Genomic DNA, 22750 nt, shown 5'->3' on the forward strand with positions numbered 1-22750 from the left:
GGGAGCTATGAGAGCTGTGCTGGTACCTGTGCTGGGAGCTGTGAGAGCTGTGCTGGGACCTGTGGTGGGAGCTATGCTAGGAGCTGCGAGAGCTGTGCTGGGACCTGTGCTGGGAGCTATGAAAGCTGTGCTGGGACCTGTGGTGGGAGCTGTGAGAGCTGTGCTGGGACCTGTGGTGCGAGCTGTCCTGGGAGCTATGAGAGCTGTGCTGGGACCTGTGGTGGGAGCTGTGAGAGCTGTGCTGGGACCTGTGGTGCGAGCTGTCCTGGGAGCTATGAGAGCTGTGCTGGGACCTGTGGTGGGAGCTGTGAGAGCTGTGCTGGGACCTGTGGTGCGAGCTGTCCTGGGAGCTGTGAGAGCTGTGCTGGGACCTGTGCTGGGAGCTGTGAGAGCTGTGCTGGGACCTGTGGTGGGAGCTATGCTGGGAGCTGCGAGAGCTGTGCTGGGACCTGTGCTGGGAGCTATGAGAGCTGTGCTGGGACCTGTGGTGGGAGCTGTGAGAGCTGTGCTGGGACCTGTGGTGCGAGCTGTCCTGGGAGCTATGAGAGCTGTGCTGGGACCTGTGGTGGGAGCTGTGAGAGCTGTGCTGGGACCTGTGGTGCGAGCTGTCCTGGGAGCTGTGAGAGCTGTGCTGGGACCTGTGCTGGGAGCTGTGAGAGCTGTGCTGGGACCTGTGGTGGGAGCTATGCTGGGAGCTGCGAGAGCTGTGCTGGGACCTGTGCTGGGAGCTATGAGAGCTGTGCTGGGACCTGTGGTGGGAGCTGTGAGAGCTGTGCTGGGACCTGTGGTGCGAGCTGTCCTGGGAGCTATGAGAGCTGTGCTGGGACCTGTGGTGGGAGCTGTGAGAGCTGTGCTGGGACCTGTGGTGGGAGCTATGCTGGGAGCTGCGAGAGCTGTGCTGGGACCTGTGGTGGGACCTATGACAGCTGTGCTGGGACCTGTGCTAGAACCTGTCCTGGGAGCTGTGCTGGGAGCTGCGAGAGCTGTGCTGGGACCTGTGGTGGGACCTATGACAGCTGTGCTGGGACCTGTGCTAGAACCTGTCCTGGGAGCTGTGCTGGGAGCTGTGAGAGCTGTGCTGGGAGCTGGGAGAGCTGTGAGTGCTGTGCTGGGAGCTGTGAGAGCTGTGCTAGAACCTGTGCTGGGAGCTGTGAGAGCTGTTCTGGGACCTGTGCTAGAACCTGTGCTGGGAGCTGTGCTGGGACCTGCGCTGGGGGCTGTGAGAGCTGTGCTAGAACCTGTACTGGGACCTGTGCTGGGACCCGCGCTGGGGGCTGTGAGAGTTGTGAGAGCTGTGCTAGAACCGGTGCTGGGAGCTGTGAGAGCTGTGCTAGAACTGGTGCTGGGAGCCGTGAGAGCTGTGTTAGAACCTGTGCTGAGAGCTGCGCTGGGAGCTGTGCTAGGGGCTGTGCTGGGACCTGCGCTGGGGGCTGTGCGAGCTGTGCTAGAACCTGTGCTGGGAGCTGTGCTGAGAGCTGTGCTGGGAGCTTTGCTGGGGCAGGAATGACAGTGATGGGCGTGAGATGGGCGTGAGATGGGCGTGAGATGGGCTGTTGCAAGACCACGTGTGTAGATTACATGTTGAGAGACAGCGCTTGCCCACTGCCTAGGTTGGACCTAAAAACTGAGCAGGAGATGTGGAGAGAAACGGGGCGGAGAAGCTGAGAGGAAGGGGGAGAAAGAGAGGGGGAGAGAAGGGGAGAAAAAGAGGAGGGAGGGAAAGAAGGAGAGGGGGAGAGAAGGGGAGAGGCAGAGCAGGGAGGAGGGAAAAATAGAAAGAGAGGGGTGAGCGAAGGGGAGAGACAAAGGAGGGAGGAGGGAGAAATAGAAAGAGAAGGTGAGAGAAGGGAAGAGGCAGAGCAGGGAGAAGGGGAGGATAGAAGGGGGGGAGAGCAGGAAGGAGGGAGGAATAGAAAGAGAGGGGTGAGAGGAGGGGGAGAATGAGGAGGGAGGGATAGAAAGAGAGGGGGAGAGAAGAGGGGAGAGATAGAGCAGAGAGGAGGGAAGGATGGAAAGAAAGGGGGAGAGAAGGGCAGATAGATGGAGGAGGGAGGTATAGTAAGAGAGGGGGAGAGAAGAGGAGAGAGGTAGAGCAGGGAGGAGGGAAGGACAGAAAGATAGGGGGAGAGAAGGTAAGAGAGAGAGAGCAGGGAGGAGGGAAGGATCGAAAGAAAGTGGGAGAGAAGGGCAGCGAATGAGGAGGGAGGAATAGAAAGAAAGGGGGAGGGAAGGGGAGAGAATGAGGAGGGAGGGATAGAAAGAGAGTGGGGGAGAGAATGAGGAGGGAGGGATAGAAAGAGGGGGGAGAGAAGAGGAGAGAGATAGAGCAGGGAGGAGGGAGGGATAGAAAGAGAGGGGTGAGAGAAAGGGAGAGATAGATGAGGGAAGGATAGAAATAGAGGGGTTGAGAAGGGGAGAGACAGAAAAGGGAAGAGAGAGATAGAGCAGGGGGAGGGAACGATAGAAAGAGAGGGGGAGAGAATGGGAGAGATAGAGCAGGGAGGAGGGAGGGATAGAAATAGAGGAGAATGAGGAAGGAGGGATAGAAAGAGAGGGGGGAGAGAAGGGGAGAGACTGAGCAGGAAGGAAGGAGGGATAGAAAGAGAGGGGTAAGAGGAGGAACAGACACAGGAGGGAGGGATAGAGAAGGGGAGAAAGAGAGCAAGGAAGAGGGAGTGATAGATGGAGAGGGATGAGAGAAGAGGAGATGCAGAGCAGGGGGAAGGGAGGGATACAAAGAGGGGGAGAGAGAGCAGGGAGGAGGGAGGACTAGAAAGAGAGGGGTGAAAGGAGGGAGAGACAGAGGAGGGAGGGATAGAAAGAGAGGGGTGAAAGGAGGGAGGGAGGGATGGGAAGAGGGGATGAGAGGAGGGAGAGACAGAGGAGGGAGGGATAGAAAGAGAGGGGTGAAAGGAGGGAGGGAGGGATGGGAAGAGGGGATGAGAGGAGGGAGAGACAGCAGGAAGAAGGGAGGGATACAAAGAGGGGGAGAGAGAGCAGGGAGGAGGGAGGAATAGAAAGAGAGGGCTGAAAGGAGGGAGGGCAGAGGAGGGAGGGATAGAAAGAGAGGGGTGAGAGAAAGGGAGAGATAGATGAGGGAAGGATAGAAATAGAGGGGTTGAGAAGGGGAGAGACAGAAAAGGGAAGAGAGAGATAGAGCAGGGGGAGGGAACGATAGAAAGAGAGGGGGAGAGAATGGGAGAGATAGAGCAGGGAGGAGGGAGGGATAGAAATAGAGGAGAATGAGGAAGGAGGGATAGAAAGAGAGGGGTGAGAGAAGGGGAGAGACTGAGCAGGAAGGAAGGAGGGATAGAAAGAGAGGGGTAAGAGGAGGAACAGACACAGGAGGGAGGGATAGAGAAGGGGAGAAAGAGAGCAAGGAAGAGGGAGTGAAAGAGAAGGGTGAGAGAAGGGGAGAGGCAGAGCAGGGAGAACGGGGGATCGAAAGAGGGGGAGCGAGAGCAGGGAGGAGGGAGGAATAGAAAGAGAGGGGTGAGAGGAGGGAGAGACAGAGGAGGGAGAGATAGAAAGAGAGGGTGAGAGAAGGGGAAAGAGAGCAGGAAGGCGGAAGGGGTAGAAAGAGGGGTGAGAGGAGGCAGAGACGGAGGAGGAAGGGATAGAGAAGGGTGAGAGGAGGGGAAAACAGAGCAAGGAAGAGGGAGTGATAGATGGAGAGGGATGGGAGAAGAGGAGATGCAGAGCAGGGGGAAGGGAGGGATACAAAGAGGGGGAGAGAGAGCAGGGAGGAGGGAGGACTAGAAAGAGAGGGGTGAAAGGAGGGAGAGACAGAGGAGGGAGGGATAGAAAGAGAGGGGTGAAAGGAGGGAGGGAGGGATGGGAAGAGGGGATGAGAGGAGGGAGAGACAGCAGGAAGAAGAGAGGGATACATGAGAGGCGGTGAGAGGGGGAGAGACAGAGGAGTGAGAGATAGAAAGAGAGGGTGAGAGAAGGGGAGAGACAGCAGGGAGGAGGGGGGAATAGAAAGAGGAGATGAGAGGAGGGAGAGACAGCAGGAAGAAGGGAGGGATACAAAGAGGGGGAGAGAGAGCAGGGAGGAGGGAGGAATAGAAAGAGAGGGCTGAAAGGAGGGAGGGCAGAGGAGGGAGGGATAGAAAGAGAGGGGTGAGAGAGCTCAGGAAGGAATAGACACAGACCCACCTGCCTGACACAGACCTGGGCTGCCTGAACTGCCTGACCCTGGTAAAACCCTCTAAAAAGAGACAGCACCCCTTGGCACAGACTGAGGGGCATATTTAGAAGAGGTTTGTGTGGTGCACCAGCACACAACATGGTGGCAGATTTGTGAAGCCTTGCGTGGCTCTGATGGCCTCATAAATAAGGCGTAGCGCAACACAGCGCATGTTGCAGCATCGCATTCCTCTGTGCCAGAGAGGCGTTTCCATGCGTGATACATAGGTGTTCTCATGCAGCTCCCATGATCTGTGACACATTCCCAGATTTACAATAACTTATAAACCTGGGAATGTGCAAAGCATTTACACCTTCCTAGGAGTGACATAGAACTCGGAGACCACCAGGAAGCTCTCACCCCAAACACCTGCTACATACAGACCGACAAATTCATTTGTTTGAAGAAGTTTTATTTTAACTTTTTACCTGTTAATTTCATAACATACGATTAGCAATAAATCACTTCAAAAGAAACTTCAAAACATATTTACAAGATAATAACCATATTCATAAGATTTGTTCAATAACCATAAATCAATGTGACAGGACCCCTTCCTGTCCTGAACCTCCCTTGGACCACACAGGTGAACCGTACCGCACCTGTATACCTGGGGGGGGGCGGCTCCCTCGACTTCACCATTCCTTGTCCTCCTGCTCAGGGTTCCGTCCCCAAACACCAATCTGCCAAGGGGTATAACGGGGCGGCCAGGAGCGGGAGCCCCATGGCCACCCCAGAAATCTGGGCTCCCTACCCCCTAATCTGGAATGTACATCCGCAGGTTGGTTCAGGACTTCAGGATCCTACCTCTGGTGTTATCCCGGGGCCCCAGCCTTGGGGACCCCTCTGTTGGTTCTGGTTACTTTAGGACTTCTTCTCCCGCCACGAGGGCGACCAGGGGCCCAAAGGTCCTTCGCCCTCCCCACCCGCAAACAAACTGTGAGAGAAGAACCACATATCTGAAATAAATTGGTCTGTCCCGCATCCGACAAGTGCACCATATCCCTGTGGAACATATTAGGACCCTTCAGAAGTTTATGCAGAATGTTCCATAAGCATCCGGGACCCGGGCATAGTTTTTCCATTTCAGCGTTGAGCCTCCAAATATACACATTGATTGTCCTTGATTAAATGTTTGGACACCACTTGTGGGCGAGGCACCATATGTGACCATGCGATGGCCGTGTTCGGGAATTCTTTAGATAACTTGGTAATTTCAGCAAAAATTGTTTCCCTGAGTGCCTTGCGTCCCATGTGCACCAAGTCATTGCCTCCAAGATGAATAATAATGAGATCTGTGAACTGAAGTCCCTTGTATCTCTTTGCCAATGCAACGAGTTGTTGTAGCTGCGTGATTCCTATTCTGTCAACCCCGCACCAGCGAAAGGCCACATCTTGGATTGCCGCCGGTTTAGGCTTACGGAGCTGTTGCAACCTGTAGGCTGCCCGCCGAACCAAAGAATGCCCTAAGACCCAAACCACGTGTGGCGCCATTGAACTGTAAAGGTAGAAAATTAAATGAGAAACCAACACGCATTTTACAGAATGGAGAGCCAGGGAGCACTGATCATAGCAATTCAGGTCTAATTTATCGCTTATAAAAATTGGATGACCATCTCCAGACAGAGTTTACATCCGCTACCGATATCCCTGCACCGGCCGCTAAAGTAGCTGCACCAATCCTGAATGAATGGGGCGAGTACCCCTGTGGGTCAACCCTTGCGGCCCTAAGTGTAACTTTCAATACTTCTGAAAATTGGTTGCGCGATAGGCATTCCCCATTCCCCATGCAGAAAAAGGGCGGAGGACCCTGAAGACGGGCGGGCCAACCGGTAAGCCCCCAAGTGGCCCATTGGAGACCCGTGAGCAGCCTTCAGTGCAATGTGTGAAAGCTTACCCAGTTGATCTGTTTTGGACTTTCGCAGTTGAATTCTTACCAACCCTGGATTGGCCCTTACATCTGCTCGCTGGAGGCCGCCTGAGTGGTCACCCCTGGAAGCCTCCACTAATCCGCTAACGCGAAAAGCGCCATGAAAAAACATTTACATCTTCCTACGAGTGGCATAACGAATATAAATCTCTTTATCTCTTTAAATGAATGCTGCCGAAAAGCCTCAGGAGGTTGTTTTGTGCAGGAAGGCGTCCCTTCCTGCACAAAAACGATCTGCGTGCAATGGAGGTACGCTTGCACAGAGCAGCCCATTACAAGGTGAAAAATTAGGAATGTGCGGTATACCTTGAATACAACATAGTCCTGCCCTTTCCTTGTCGCAGCCAGCAAGGTAACTTACTACGTTACCATCTCACTTTGTCATAAATGTGCCCCTCAGACAGGCAGCAAACCCTGCAGACACAGATAAAAGAACAGACCCTGAGGGGGTGGAACCTGCCAGGAGCGTGACATGGGAGCTCAGGGGAGAGACCATCCCCAACACTGGCGGCTACCGGGGCCCCCAGCACCCCGTGATCCATAGTGTTCAAGTAGTGGGGTACAAGGAACACTGTGCATTTCACATGCTGCCAGGTGGGGAAGACAGACATCTGTTCAAGCCACCAAAAGAGATCAGCATTTAACACCCACTTCCAGAGCCTAGAAGCAGAGCCATAGCTGGAGAGCGCTGGCATTTAATGACCTGCATAGAGCTGCCCCCGGACCTGATTTCTGATTGCTATTGTGTGTGTATGTATATATAGTCTATACTTACTTGTGGCTGGGGGGCTGCCTATAAGTATTATAGTGTTACTGTAATTAAGTACATTTATTTTTTGTAACACTGTGGTTCCTTTCATGTGTGATAAGTTACTGTGTGACTATTGGGGTATTCCAAGTGCTTTGCATGTATCCTAGAGAAGTCTTGGCTGCTTATCCACAGCTACCTCTAGAGAGCCTGGCTTCTAGAGACTATGGCCCTAATCAATCAATCAATCAATGTATTTTTAGAGCGCACTACCCACCCGTAAGGGTCTCAAGGCACTGAGGGAAGGGGCGGTGCTGCTACTACTTGAATAGCCAGGTTTGGAGGCGTTTCCTGAAGGTCAGCAGGTCTTCGGTCTGTCGTAGGGGCAAAGGAAGGGTGTTCCAGGTCTTGGCACCGAGGTGGGAGAAGGATCTGCCTCCGGTGGTCGTTCTTCGGATGCGGGGGATGGCGGCGAGTGCGAAGTTGGTTGGGCGGAGTAGGCGGGACAGGGTGTAGAAGGTGAGTCGTCTGTTGAGGTAGGCTGGACCAGTGTTGTGGAGCGCCTTGTGTGCATGGGTGAGGAGCCTGAAGGTTATCCTTTTGTTGACGGGAAGCCAGTGTAGGTCACTCAGAAGGGGGGTGATGTGGCAATGGCGGTGGGCATCGAGGATCAGGCATGCAGAGGTGTTTTGTATGCGTTGCAGTCGTTTGAGGAGTTTGGCCGGGGCTCCTGCGTAGAGGGCATTTCCGTAGTCAAGTTTGCTGCTGAGGAGGGCTTGGGTGACTGTTCTTCTTGTATCTGTGGGGATCCATCTGTAGATTTTGCGGAGCATGTGGAGGGTGTTGAAGCAGGATGAGGAGACGGCGCTGACTTGCGTGGTCATGGAGAGTGTTGAGTCGAGGATGACACCCAGGTTGCGTGCGTGGTCGGTGGGTGTCGCGGCTGCTCCCAGAGTGGTTGGCCACCAGGAGTCGTCCCAGGCTGAGGGGTTGGCGCCGAGGATGAGGACCTCCGTCTTATCTGAGTTCAACTTCAGTTTGCTGTTCTTCATCCATTCAGCTCGACCTTCATTCCTTCATGGAGGTTGGATTTGGTGGTGAGGGGGTCCTTGGTGAGGGAGAGGATCAGTTGGGTGGCGTTGGCATAAGAGATGATGTTGAGGTTGTGTAGCCGGGCGACGTGGGCGAACGGGGCTATGTAGACTTTGAACAGCGTAGGGCTGAGGGATGATCCCTGGGCGACGCAGCAGATGATCTTGGAGGCTTTGGATCCGAAAGGGGGGAGGCAGAGGCTCTTTGTTCTGCCAGAGAGGAGGGAGGTGGTCTACTCCAGAGGTTTGTCTCGGATCCCTGCGTTGTGGAGGTGTGTGCGTAGGGTGCGGTGCAGACAGTGTCGAAGGCGGCAGAGAGGTCCAGGAGGATGAGGGCCACGGTTTCGCCGTTGTCAGGCAGGGCCCTGATGTCATCGTTGGCGGCGATGAGGGAGGTTTCGATATTGTGATTGCTGCGGAACCCTGACTAGGATGGGTCCAGGATTTTGTTTTCTTCGAGGTAGTGGGTCAGTTGTCTGTTGATGATCTTCTCAATGACCTTGGCCGGGAATGGGAGCAGGGAGATGGGGTGGAAATTCTTGTCATTGGCGGTAAAAACCGCCTACCGCCGCGGTGATGGCCGCCAAAAGACCGTCACCTTGGCTACCATCCGTCCGCCATACTATGATCACTGCCATACTATGATCACTGCCAGACTTCTGCCACAGAAGGGTGGAAATCTGGCAGTGATCATAGTGGCAGATCGTGGTAAGGTGGCGCTGCTACCCCCAGCACCGCCACACCAGTAGACCGTCGCCAGCTGTATCATGACCTGTGAAACGACCTGGCGGTGTTATGCTAGCGGGCGCTGCTGGTTGTAGCAGTGCCCCTTCCTGTTCCCTGCTGAAAGACCACCTGGAAGAAGGTAAGTTGGGCTTCTAACAGGGGAGGGGGTGGGGGTGTTGTGTGTGTGTGTGTGGGGAGTTGTTTGCATGAATGTGTGAGTGTGTGCGTGAATGCGTCTGTGTGTGTGGTGGTGTTTGTGTGGGTGTATGCATGTCTGTGAATACGTGTAAGAATGGTAATGTGAGTGCGTGTCTACATGTTAGTGTGAATGTGCGTACGAATGTGTGCGAGCATGACTGGATGTATGCGTGTATGCCAGTCTGAATGAGTGTGTGTATGTGTGGTGCACGTATGGGGAGGTGAAGGGATCAGAAGGGGGGTGTGGATGGAGTGTCACACTGTGAAGCACACTTCAGCTGGAGGTGTTATCTGGGGGTGCCCGGGGTCACACTGTGGAGCACACTTCACCAGGAGGTGTTATCTGGGGGTGCCCATGGTCACACTGTGAAGCACACTTCAGCTGGAGGTGTTATCTGGGGGTGCCCGGGGTCACACTGTGAAGCACACTTCAGCTGGAGGTGTTATCTGGGGGTGCCCGGGGTCACACTGTGGAGCACACTTCACCAGGAGGTGTTATCTGGGGGTGCCCGGGGTCACACTGTGGAGCACTCTTCAGCTGGAGGTGTTATCTGGGGGTGCCCGGGGTCACACTGTGAAGCACACTTCAGCTGGAGGTGTTATCTGGGGGTGCCCGGGGTCACACTGAGAAGCACACTTCAGCTGGGGGTGTTATCTGGGGGTGCCCGGGGTCACACTGTGGAGCACTCTTCAGCTGGAGGTGTTATCCGGGGTCACACTATGAAGCACACGTCAGCAGGAGGTGTTATCTGGGGGTGCCCGGGGTCACACTGTGAAGCACACTTCACCAGGAGGTGTTATCTGGGGGTGCCCGGGGTCACACTGTGAGGCACACGTCAGCAGGAGGTGTTATTTGGGGGTGCCCAGGGTCACACTGTGAAGCACACTTCAGCTGGGGGTGTTATCTGGGGGTGCCCGGGGTCACACTGTGGAGCACACTTCACCAGGAGGTGTTATCTGGGGGTGCCCATGGTCACACTGTGAAGCACACTTCAGCTGGAGGTGTTATTTGGGGGTGCCCGGGGTCACACTGTGAAGCACACTTCAGCTGGGGGTGTTATCTGGGGGTGCCCGGGGTCACACTGTGGAGCACACTTCACCAGGAGGTGTTATCTGGGGGTGCCCATGGTCACACTGTGGAGCACACTTCACCAGGAGGTGTTATCTGGGGGTGCCCGGGGTCACACTGTGGAGCACACTTCACCAGGAGGTGTTATCTGGGGGTGCCCGGGGTCACACTGTGGAGCACTCTTCACCAGGAGGTGTTATCTGGGGGTGCCCGGGGTCACACTGTGGAGCACTCTTCACCAGGAGGTGTTATCTGGGGGTGCCCGGGGTCACACCGTGAAGCACTCTTCAGCAGGAGGTGTTATTTGGGGGTGCCCAGGGTGACACCGTGAAGCACACTTCAGCTGGGGGTGTTATCTAGGGGTGCCCGGGGTCACACTGTGGAGCACACTTCACCAGGAGGTGTTATCTGGGGGTGCCCAGGGTCACACTGTGGAGCACACTTCACGAGGAGGTGTTATCTGGGGGTGCCCAGGGTCACACTGTGAAGCACTCTTCAGCAGGAGGTGTTATTTGGGGGTGCCCGGGGGTCACACTGTGGAGCACACTTCACCAGGAGGTGTTATCCGGGGGTGCCCGGGGTCACACTGTGAAGCACACTTCACCAGGAGGTGTTATCCGGGGGTGCCCAGGGTCACACTGTGGAGCACACTTCACCAGGAGGTGTTATCTGGGGGTGCCCGGGGTCACACTGTGGAGCACACGTCAGCTGGAGGTGTTATCTGGGGGTGCCCGGGGTCACACTGTGGAGCACATTTCACCAGGAGGTGTTATCTGGGGGTGCCCGGGGTCACACTGTGAACCACACTTCAGGGCGCTTTATCCAGGGTCCCCGGGGTCACACTATGAAGCACACTTCAGCTGGGGGTGTTATCTAGGGGTGCCCGGGGTCACACTGTGGAGCACACTTCACCAGGAGGTGTTATCTGGGGGTGCTCAGGGTCACACCGTGAAGCACACTTCAGCAGGAGGTGTTATTTGGGGGTCCCCGGGGTCACACTGTGAAGCACACTTCAGCAGGAGGTGTTATTTGGGGGTGCCCGGGGTCACACTGTGAAGCACACTTCAGCAGGAGGTGTTATCTGGGGGTGCCCGGGGTCACACTGTGGAGCACACTTCACCAGGAGGTGTTATCTGGGGGTGCCCGGGGTCACACTGTGGAGCACTCTTCAGCAGGAGGTGTTATTTGGGGGTGCCCGGGGTCACACTGTGGAGCACTCTTCACCAGGAGGTGTTATCTGGGGGTGCCCGGGGTCACACTGTGGAGCACTCTTCACCAGGAGGTGTTATCTGGGGGTGCCCGGGGTCACACTGTGAAGCACTCTTCAGCAGGAGGTGTTATTTGGGGGTGCCCAGGGTGACACCGTGAAGCACACTTCAGCTGGGGGTGTTATCTAGGGGTACCCGGGGTCACACTGTGGAGCACACTTCACCAGGAGGTGTTATCTGGGGGTGCCCAGGGTCACACTGTGGAGCACACTTCACGAGGAGGTGTTATCTGGGGGTGCCCAGGGTCACACTGTGAAGCACTCTTCAGCAGGAGGTGTTATTTGGGGGTGCCCGGGGGTCACACTGTGGAGCACACTTCACCAGGAGGTGTTATCCGGGGGTGCCCGGGGTCACACTGTGAACCACACTTCAGGGCGCTTTATCCGGGGTCCCCGGGGTCACACTATGAAGCACACTTCAGCAGGAGGTGTTATCTGGGGGTGCCCGGGGTCACACTGTGAAGCACACTTCAGCAGGAGGTGTTATCTGGGGGTGCCCGGGGTCACACTGTGGAGCACACTTCACCAGGAGGTGTTATCTGGGGGTGCCCAGGGTCACACTGTGGAGCACACTTCACCAGGAGGTGTTATCTGGGGGTGCCCGGGGTCACACTGTGAAGCACTCTTCAGCAGGAGGTGTTATTTGGGGGTGCCCGGGGTCACACTGTGAAGCACTCTTCAGCAGGAGGTGTTATTTGGGGGTGCACAGGGTCACACTGCGAAGCACACTTCAGCTGGAGGTGTTATTTGGGGGTGCCCAGGGTCACACTGCGAAGCACACTTCAGCAGTGGCTCAGGGGATCACTCAGTAATGATAGGATGTTTGGGGGGCACCTCCGATGTCTGAGGGGAGGGATCACTTGCCTCACCCAATCTCTTTTCTGAGCGCCTCTCCCAGGGCCAGCCCAGTGGAGACTCCCACAGTGGAGAGTGTTGCGGGATGAGAGAGGATTCCGAGTCTGGAGTTGGCGCTTTAAAGCCTCCCCCCCCCCCCCCCCCCCTTTTAAAAGAACCACTTGAACGAGTTCCCTAAACTCTGCTTAAATATCAGGGGAGGGTTGACATCCGGGTAAGACCCAGGCTGGACACTGGACCCAGTCCTGCCCCAGGGGGGCTCATACGGACCCTTCCAGGACCTCACCTGTCAGAGACATATACTTTATCACCCCTTGGGGGGGCTCCATGGGACTCCCCGGCTCCTATCACATAACTGCCCTTGCAGTCCCCGAGGTTGAACACTTTGGGTTAATTTTCATTTATTTTCTAAGACGCTGCCCTGGGCAGGGAGGGGGCAGTTTACATGGAGGTTTATTCACAATAATGTCATCTTTAGAGAGAGCGGCCTGAGTGACCTGGTCCCATGGGGGGGGGGGGAGGGCCCCCTCTCATCACTGGGGCACACACTCGGCTCATCTACCCCCTGAGTATATGGGGGCAGGGGCGGGATATAGACACTACACCCCCCCCCCCCCCCCACGCACCGGCCTAGATACCCTCCAAGGCACTGTAAGCTTGGGGGCCCGCATGGAGTTTCTTGTGACCCCCCTCAGGTACCCCCACGACACCCCACCACAGGGCTGTATGGAGTTTCTTATGACCCCACCCCCGCATAGTTACCCCCACGGCACGTGTAATCTTGGGGGGCCTGTATGGAGTTTCTTATGACCCCACCCCCCGCCTAGTTACCCCCACGGCACGTGTAATCTTCGGGGGCCTGCAGGGAGTTTCTTATGACCCCACCCACAGCCTAGTTACCCCCCACGCCACGTGTAATCTTGGGGGGCCTGCATGGAGTTTCTTATGATCCCACCCCGCCTAGTTACTCCCAAGTCACGTGGAATCTTGGTGGGGGGGCTGCATGGAGTTTCTTGTGAACCCCCCCATCACCCCCCCCCCCAGTTACCCTGACAGCACGTTGTAATCTTGAGGGGCCTGCATGGAGTTTCTTGTGCCCCCCCCCCCAGTTACCCCCAACGGTTCGTGTAATCTTGGTTGGTCTGCATGGAGTTCCTTGTGATCCCTCCACTCCAGTTACCCCCAGGTCACGTGGAATCTTGGGGGCCCTGCATGACCCCACCCCCTGCCTAGTTACTCCCAAGGCATGTGGAATCTTGGGTGGGGGGAGCTGCATGGAGTTTCTTGTGAACATCTTTACCCCCCCCCCCCTCCCCCCCAGTTACCCCGACAGCACATGTAATCCGGAGAGGCCTGCATGGAGTTTTTTGTGACCCCCCCCTTAGTTACCCCCCACAACACGTGGAATCTTGGTGTCTGCATGGAGTTTCTTAGGACCCCCCCCCCAGTTACCCCCAACAGCACGTGGAATCTTGGGGAGTCTGCATGGAGTTTCTTGTGACCCCTCTGCTTCCGTTTACCCCCACGGCACGTGGAATCTTGGGGGCCGGCATGGAGTTTCTTGTGACTCCCCCTTACCCCCACGACACGTGGAATCTTGAGGGGCCTGCCCGGAGCTTCTTGTGACCCCCCCCCCCTCACCGCCCAGTTACCCCCTACGGCACGTGTAATCTTGGGGGGCCGGCATGGAGTTCCTTGTGATCCCTCCGCTTTAGTTACCCCCAGGGCACGTGGAATCTTGGGGGCTCTGTATGACCCCACCCCCTGTCTAGTTACTCCCAAGGCATGTGGAATCTTGGGTGGGGGGAGCTGCATGGAGTTTCTTGTTAACCTCTTTACCCCCCCCCCCAGTTACCCCGACGGCACATGTAATCTTGAGGGGCCTGCATGGAGTTTCTTGTGCCCTCCCTTTCCCCCTAGTAACCCTTAACAGCACATGGAATCTTAGGGGCCTGCATGGAGTTTCTTGTGACCCCTCCCTTAGTTACCCCCAACGGAACGTGGAATCTTGGGGGACTGCATGAAGTTTCTTGTGACCAACCCCTCCCCCCCCCACAGTTACCCCCAACAGCACGTGGAATCTTGGTGGGTCTGCATGGAGTTTCTTAGGACCCCCCCCCCCCCGTTACCCCCAACAGCACGTGGAATCTTGGTGGGACTGCATCGAGTTTCTTGTGACCACTCTGCTCCAGTTACCCCCACGGCACGTGGAATCTTGGGGGCCGGTATGGAGTTTCTTGTAAACCCCCCCCCCCCCACCTCAGTTACCCCCACGAGACGTGGAATCTTGAGGGGCCTGCATGGAGTTTTTTGTGCCCCCCCCAGTTACCACCCATGGCACGTGTAATCTTGGGGGGGCCGGCATGGAGTTTCTTATGACCCTACCCCTGCCTAGTTACCCTCCACGACAGGTGTAATCTTGGGGGACCTGCATGGAGTTTCTCATGACCCCACCCCCCGCCTAGTTACCCCCCACGGCACGTGTAATCTTGGGAGTCCTGCATGGAGTTTCTTATGAACCCACCCCCCTGCCTAGTTACTCCCAAGGCACGTGGAATCTTTGGGGGGGGGGGGGTGCGCTGCATGGAGTTTCTTGTGAACCTCCCCCCCCCCAGTTACCCCAACAGCACATGTAATCTTGAGGGGCCTGCATGGAGTTTCTTGTGCACCCCCTAGTTACCCCCAACAGCACGTGGAATCTTGGGGGACTTCATGGAGTTTCATATGACCCCCCCTCAGTTACTCCCACGACACGTGTAATCTTGGAGTTTCTGAATAGAGTTTCTTGTGAACCCCCCCCCCCCCCCCCAGTTACCCCAAAAGCACATGTAATCTTGAGGGGCCTGCATGGAGTTTCTTGTGCCCTCCCCCCTCCCCCTACTTACCCCCAACGGAACGTGGAATCTTGGGGGACTGCATGAAGTTTCTTGTGACCAACCCCTCCCCCCCCCCACAGTTACCCCCAACAGCACGTGGAATCTTGGTGGGTCTGCATGGAGTTTCTTAGGACCCCCCCCCCCCCGTTACCCCCAACAGCACGTGGAATCTTGGTGGGACTGCATCGAGTTTCTTGTGACCACTCTGCTCCAGTTACCCCCACGGCACGTGGAATCTTGGGGGCCGGTATGGAGTTTCTTGTAACCCCCCCCCCCCCCACCTCAGTTACCCCCACGAGACGTGGAATCTTGAAGGGCCTGCATGGAGTTTTTTGTGCCCCCCCCAGTTACCACCCATGGCACGTGTAATCTTGGGGGGGCCGGCATGGAGTTTCTTATGACCCTACCCCTGCCTAGTTACCCTCCACGACAGGTGTAATCTTGGGGGACCTGCATGGAGTTTCTCATGACCCCACCCCCCGCCTAGTTACCCCCCCACGGCACGTGTAATCTTGGGAGTCCTGCATGGAGTTTCTTATGAACCCACCCCCCTGCCTAGTTACTCCCAAGGCACTTGAAATCTTTGGGGGGGGGGTGGGTGCGCTGCATGGAGTTTCTTGTGAACCTACCCCCCCCAGTTACCCCAACAGCACATGTAATCTTGAGGGGCCTGCATGGAGTTTCATGTGCCCCCCCCCCCCTTCCCCCTAGTTATCCCCAACGGCACGTGGAATCTTGGGGGACTGCATGGAGTTTCATGTGACCCCCCCTCAGTTACCCCCACGACACGTGTAATCTTGGAGTGTCTGCATGGAGTTTCTTGTGACCAACACCCCCCCCCAGTTACCCCCACAGCACGTGTAATCTTGGGGGGGCCTGCATGGAGTTTCTTATGACCCCTCCTCCCAGTTACCCCCAAGACACATGGAATCTTGGGGGGCCTGCTTGGAGTTTCTTATGAACCCGCCTAGTTACCCCCTACGGCACGTTGAATCTTGGGGAGGGCGTGCATGGATTTTTCTGTGACCGCCCCCCCAGTTACCCCCACAAGTGTACTCTTGGGGGGGGGCCTGCATGGAGTTTCTTATTACCCCACCCCCTGCTTAGTTAACCCCCCCACAGCACGTGGAATCTTGGCGGGGCCTGCATGGAGTTTCTTATGACCCCTCCCCCCAGTTACCCCCACGACACATGGAATCTTGGGGGCCTGCATGGAGTTTCTTATGACCCCACCCACGCCTAGGTACCCCTCCCCCCCCCCCCCCGGCACGTGGAATCTTGGGGGGGGGGGCGTGCATTGATTTTCCTGTGAACCCATCCCCCCAGTTACCCCCAAAAGTGCAATCTTGGGGGGCCTGCACGGAGTTTCTTACTACCGCATCCTCTGCCTAGTTACCCCCCTCAGCACGTGGAATCTTGAGGGGCCTGCATGGAGTTTCTTGTGACCCCTCCGCTCCAGTTACCCCCACGGCACGTGGAATCTTGGGGGTTCTGCATGGAATTTCGTGTGACCCGCTCCCCCTCGCCACTGGGCTTCTCCCACGGCTATGGTGCCAGGTGGGCGCTATGGGTCCCTCACAGCCGGTGGGTGGGTGTGGGTGTTGCAGGACTGTTGGGGTCTTCGAAATGAGGTTCGGAAAACTTGCAGAAATGCGGGTTTCAAGAAGGGTACGTGTGCTCTTGAGGTATAAAGTCACTGCACCGTCGTGGGAGGGAAGTGGCTGGAAGTGGACGCCGAAGGAGGCAAATAACAGCTTTCACGAGAGAACTCAAGTACAAAACTCGTAACTTTATTAAACAAATAACCCTTCTCAGAAGGAAGATTTCTTGATAAGAGCGTCTGTGTCTTTGGCGTCACATAGAAACCATAAAAAACTGGTTTATAAAAAGATTTCATAAAACTGAATGTTTGTTCGTATAAAATGCGCAACCAGGAAGAACATAGATCTTCAAAAACAAACAGTGCATTCGCGTCACTACTCAGTCTCTGCAGAAACGGGGGCTCAACTGGACCCTAGTCATAGAAACACAAGGTGTGCCCTCCCCAGGGCCTCTCTGCGGTTACACGGTACCCCCAAGCCCACTGGGTGCCCTCACCAGGGCCTACATACAGTTAGTGTACCCCACCTCCGAGGCCCGCAGGGTGCCCTCAACAGGGTCTTCCTGTAATGCCAATAGTCACAGAGAACACCCTCAGGTACCCTCAGTTTACAGTTTCATGATGGCCTTGTTCAAGTTCAGCCCAGCAGATAGCCCAGGCCTGGGCAGTGAGCGGTGGGTGCCCTCACTGAGGTCTCCATCCGGACGCCCCTGCCCAGGCGCTTGGCACATCGCTAGGACTCTACAAAGCGTGTACCAGGCGCTCCGTGGAGCCTCCTTGGACCCGGTGCCCCCCTCGCAGGACTCCACAAGACGTGCCTCAGCTCTCAGGTGATGGTCGCTCCTCGCTCCAGCCTCCATGGACCCAGCGCCCCTCACCAGGGCCTCCACACAGAGTCAGTGGTCAGAGAGGGGGCCCCCGGAGACACTGAAGCCGGCACCCCGGTGCCAGGGTACGCGGGCGCAGAGTGGCCACTGTGCGTAAAGGCCGAGCTTGGGATGAGGAAGGCGAACTGTCCGTCTGCGGCTGGCACGATCTGGAAGCCCCCGTACACCTTGGCAGAGTCCACGGGCTGTACCCCCAGCTTGCAGGGCCCCGGGGTGCCCGCAGGAGGGCCCCCCGGCATCTGGAGCATGGGCTGTCCGAAGGGGGCGTGGGGGCTGCCGGCTGCGCCCTGGGGCTGGGCCTGGAAGTTCAGGGCGTTGATCTGGGTCATGCAGCCGGCCAGGTGGCCCAGGAGCCGGGTGCGCACGTCGGTGGTCACCCCCTCGCAGGTGGACAGGAAGCGGGTCACCTCGTTCATGCACTCGCTGAAGCCGGCCCGGTACTTCCCGAGAACGGAGGGGTCCGAGTTCAGAGCAGCTGGGGGAGAAATGGATCATTAGTTTAATCAACATAGCGCTTAGAAACGATAGCAATCTGCGCGCATGTCAGTGACCGCAGGAGACAGTGCGCCGTGCACGTGGGTTGCGGGGGCGCGCGGTGTTAGAGGGTGAAGTTAGCGCTAGAACTAAAGCAAGGCTCCTAACTCTAAGCGCTAGACGCAAGGGGCGCTCAATGGAAAGGCACCACTAGAGGTGACATGGAGAGCAGATAAGGGGTGTCACAGCCGGCGCGAAATGTATCCGGACCACAAACTGCCAACCAAAAGGCCGGGAGGGAAATACACGACTGTATCAATTTAAAACAATGCAGCCACCCATGTAAGATATAGCGCCTAGAGCCCCTTCTGCGCGTGAAGGAGGTCATAGCGCTGAGAGGGCACGATTTCCGCCCGATGCCCGCGCTTCTGGATCAGAGACTTCCAGACAAGGCCTGTGAGTCCCCCCACCCCGAGCAGAGGCGCTTTAATGACTCCCAGACCGTGGGAACGCAGCGCAGCCACGGAGCACATGTGGCCGAGGCCTGGAGGGGGTCAGCGGACTCACCCGTCATCTGCGCCCGCTGCAGCCCCCGGAGGTGCTTCACCGTCATCTCCAGGATGTCTGCCTTCTCCAGCTTGGAGTGTCTGGAGCTCTGGGGGGAGAGAGGAGGAGGAGGAGGGCGTCAGACACGTGTGAGAAAGGGAGCAGGCGTCAAGCGCCGGTGACAGGCACAGCACACCCCGGCAAACACAGCCAGACACCCAAACCACCACCAGACACTCCAAACACCACAAGCACCACCATCAAACACAGATAGACGCCTCAAACACCACCAGCAAACACAGCCAGGCGCCTCCCAAACATCACCAGCAAAAACAGTCAGACACCCTAAACACCACCAGCAAAAAACAGTCAGACACCTCAAACTCCACCAGCAAACACAGTCAGACACCCCAAACACCACCAGCAAAAGCAGTAAGACACCTCAAATACCACCAACAAACACAGTCGGACACCCCAAACACAGGCAGCCGCACCACACACTAGCAAACAGTTGCACACCTCAAGCTCCACCAACAAACAGACACCCTAAACACCAACCAACACAGTTAGACACCCCAAACACCACCAGCAAACGGAGGAAGGCACACCACACATCAGCAAACACAGGCAGACACCCGAAACACCATCAGCTAATACAGACAGACACCTCAAACACCACCAGCAAACACAGTCAAACACCCCAAACACCACCAGCAATCGCAGCCAGACACCCCAACCACCACCAGCAAACACAGGCACTTACATCCTTTTTGAGGGCGTCCAGGATGAGGGTCTTCAGCTGCCCCAAGCTCTCGTTGATGCGGGCCCGGCGTCTCTTCTCCATGATGGGCTTGGAGGACTGAAAGAAAGAGGGAGCGTCAGCACAGGAGGAAGGGGGGTCCCGGATAACCCCCCCGCGCTCTGACCAGACCCTCCCACCACTGACACGACCCTGGGTAACCCCCACCCATGACGAGAGAGGCATGGCAGACCACTGCCCCTACCACCGACCATGGGGCCTCGCTCACTCCCGGGCCAGGGAGGCCATATAGAATACCCCTGACCCCGTGTGCCCCCCCGATGAGGGGTGCTCTTGGACCCTTGGGGCAATGCGCACAGGTGCATCTCCGACCATGACCAGGAGCAGAGGCCCTCCGAGAAGAGGCACCGATTGCAGAGTTCCCGGGGGCGGGGGTGGCCAAGTTACACTAACAAAGTTAGGCCTGAATCGTTAGTCACTTCTGTACCAACCTTAGATGGTGCAAGGAACTCTGGGGAGTCCTCGACCAGGTGAGACCCCCGTCGGCGACCCCTGGGAGGACCGACACAGTGACCCCTAAAAGAGCTCCCCACAGAAATCCCACAGTGACCCCCCCTGGACCACCTCTTAGTGACCCCTGAAGGAGCTCCGCACAATATCCCCTCACAGACCCTCCTGAGGCACCTCTCAGTGACCCATGAATGAGCTCCCCAAAGTGACCCCCACACTGACCCTCCGGAGGCACCTCTCAGTGACCCATGAAGGAGTTCCCAACAATAACCCCCACACTGACCCTCCGGAGGCACCTCTCAGTGACCCATGAAAGAGCTCCCCACAATAACCCCCACACTGACCCTCCGGAGGCACCTCTCAGTGACCTATGAATGAGCTCCCCAAAGTGACCCCCACACTGAGCCCCTTGAGGCACCTCTCAGTAGCCCCTGAAGGAGCTCCCCACAATAACCCCCACACTGACCCTCCGGAGGCACCTCTCAGTGACCCATGAAGGAGTTCCCAACAATAACCCCCACACTGACCCTCCTGAGGCACCTCTCAGTGACCCATGAATGAGCTCCCCAAAGTGACCCCCACACTGACCCCCCTGAGGCACCTCTCAGTAGCCCCTGAAGGAGCTCCCCACAATAACCCCCACACTGACCCTCCGGAGGCACCTCTCAGTGACCCATGAAAGAGCTCCCCACAATAACCCCCACACTGACCCTCCGGAGGCACCTCTCAGTGACCTATGAATGAGCTCCCCAAAGTGACCCCCACACTGAGCCCCTTGAGGCACCTCTCAGTAGCCCCTGAAGGAGCTCCCCACAATAACCCCCACACTGACCCTCCGGAGGCACCTCTCAGTGACCCATGAAGGAGCTCCCAACAGTAACCCCACACTGACCACCAACAGGGCCCCCACAGTGACCAGGGGAGGCTCTCACCTTGCGGTGCTCCGAGGCAGTCCTGGGCTTGTCCGGGCTGCAGTGCAGGGAGGCCGGAGTGGCCGCCACCGCGGAGGGGCCACTCTTCTCCATTAGGTCCGCGGGCATCCTTCGGGTCCGGAGGTGGAGGGTCCCGCGGGGGTCCTAAGATGTCCCCGGGCTAGGGGTCAGGGAGGACCCGGGGTCAGCCTTCAGGTGCGGTCAGTGTCCGGTGCAGGCAGCTGTGCGGTCAGTGCGGGATCCAACTCCTGCACACCGTGGGCTGCTGGTGCCCTGTGCAGTCAGTGTCCGGTGCAGGCTGCTGTGCAGTCAGTGTCCGGTGCAGGCTGCTGTGCAGTCAGTGTCCGGTGCAGGCAGCTGTGCAGTCAGTGTCCGGTTCAGGCAGCTGTGCGGTCAGTGTCCGGTGCAGGCAGCTGTGCGGTCAGTGTCCGGTGCAGGCTGCTGTGCAGTCAGTGTCCGGTGCAGGCAGCTGTGCAGTCAGTGTCCGGTTCAGGCAGTTGTGCGGTCAGTGTCCGGTGCAGGCAGCTGTGCGGTCAGTGTCCGGTGCAGGCTGCTGTGCAGTCAGTGTCCAGTGCAGGCAGCTGTGCAGTCAGTGTCCGGTGCAGGCAGCTGTGCAGTCAGTGTCCAGTGCAGGCAGCTGTGCAGTCAGTGTCCGGTTCAGGCAGCTGTGCAGTCAGTGTCCGGTGCAGGCTGCTGTGCAGTCAGTGTCCGGTGCAGGCTGCTGTGCAGTCAGTGTCCGGTGCAGGCAGCTGTGCGGTCAGTGTCCGGTGCGGCTGCTGTGCGGTCAGTGTCCAGTGCAGGCAGCTGTGCAGTCAGTGTCCGGTTCAGGCAGCTGTGCGGTCAGTGTCCGGTGCAGGCAGCTGTGCGGTCAGTGTCCGGTGCAGGCTGCTGTGCGGTCAGTGTCCGGTGCAGGCTGCTGTGCAGTCAGTGTCCGGTGCGGCTGCTGTGCGGTCAGTGTCCAGTGCAGGCAGCTGTGCAGTCAGTGTCCTGTGCAGGCAATCAGTGCCCTGTGCAGTCAGTGTCCTGTGCAGGCAATCAGTGCCCTGTGCAGTCAGTGTCCGGTGCAGGCTGCTGTGCGGTCAGTGTCCGGTGCAGGCAGCTGTGCAGTCAGTGTCCGGTGCAGGCAGCTGTGCAGTCAGTGTCCTGTGCAGGCAATCAGTGCCCTGTGCAGTCAGTGTCCGGTGCGGCTGCTGTGCGGTCAGTGTCCAGTGCAGGCAGCTGTGCAGTCAGTGTCCGGTTCAGGCAGCTGTGCGGTCAGTGTCCAGTGCAGGCAGCTGTGCAGTCAGTGTCCTGTGCAGGCAATCAGTGCCCTGTGCAGTCAGTGTCCGGTGCAGGCTGCTGTGCAGTCAGTGTCCGGTGCAGGCTGCTGTGCAGTCAGTGTCCGGTGCAGGCAGCTGTGCAGTCAGTGTCCGGTGCAGGCTGCTGTGCAGTCAGTGTCCGGTGCAGGCAGCTGTGCAGTCAGTGTCCAGTGCACACAGAGGGCGCCCTGTGCCGTGTCCAGCTCCTGCACACCGAGAGCTGCTAGTGCCCTGTGCAGTGTACACAGATAGCGCCCAGTGAGGTGTCCGAGTCCTGCACACCGAGGGACGCTAGTGCCCTGTGCAGTCAGTGCCCTGTGCAGGCAATCAGTGCCCTGTGCAGGCAATCAGTGCCCTGTGCAGTCAGTGTCCAGTGCACACAGAGGGCGCCCTGTGCCGTGTCCAGCTCCTGCACACCGAGGGACGCTAGTGCCCTGTGCAATCAGTGCCCTATGCAGGCAATCAGTGCCCTGTGCAGGCAATCAGTGCCCTGTGCAGTCAGTGTCCAGTGCAATGTCTGGGACCGGCGCGATATGAGCTGTTCCTGCTCTCTCTCCACCTCGGACTTCTGCAGATTCCTTATATAGGCGCCCTCAGGACCCCCCTAAGCCTCTGGCCACGCCCCCACCCTGGCTCCGCCCCATATCCCCGAGGCCCCTCCGCCCCCCGCACGCGCGCGGCTCGTGTGAACCTCGCCCGCCTTTCTTTCCCACACTCACCTGCACCAATGGGCGCCCGGGGCGGGGCACGCGCCCGCCCGTCTGCAGCGCGCGTGCGGCCTCCTCCTATTGGCC

General features: G+C 57.6%; 1 protein-coding gene across 1 annotated transcript; it reads right to left on the reverse strand.

Annotated features, from left to right (window-relative positions):
• Nucleotides 1-16718: 16718 nt before the first annotated feature.
• Nucleotides 16719-22521, reverse strand: HES1 (hes family bHLH transcription factor 1). The gene is made up of 4 exons (XM_069212738.1): nucleotides 20659-22521; nucleotides 19220-19315; nucleotides 18478-18565; nucleotides 16719-17911 (listed from the first exon to the last, which is right to left on the reverse strand). Exons 1-4 carry the CDS (start codon nucleotides 20764-20766, stop codon nucleotides 17424-17426), a joined length of 780 nt encoding a protein of 259 aa, XP_069068839.1. The 5' UTR covers nucleotides 20767-22521; the 3' UTR covers nucleotides 16719-17423.
• Between the last annotated feature and the right edge of the window lie 229 nt (nucleotides 22522-22750).

Source organism: Pleurodeles waltl, chromosome 11, assembly GCF_031143425.1.
Source record: "Pleurodeles waltl isolate 20211129_DDA chromosome 11, aPleWal1.hap1.20221129, whole genome shotgun sequence".
Taxonomy (NCBI): Eukaryota; Metazoa; Chordata; class Amphibia; order Caudata; family Salamandridae; genus Pleurodeles; species Pleurodeles waltl.

Excerpts from the sequence above, each read along its gene's own strand:
- HES1 (XM_069212738.1), bottom strand. The coding sequence starts at position 20,766 with ATGCCCGCGGACCTAATGGAGAAGAGTGGCCCCTCCGCGGTGGCGGCC. Across the intron at positions 18,566-19,219 it reads TGGACGCCCTCAAAAAGGAT|AGCTCCAGACACTCCAAGCT; the intron begins GTAAGTGCCTGT and ends CTCTCCCCCCAG. Across the intron at positions 17,912-18,477 it reads GCAGCGGGCGCAGATGACGG|CTGCTCTGAACTCGGACCCC; the intron begins GTGAGTCCGCTG and ends TTTCTCCCCCAG.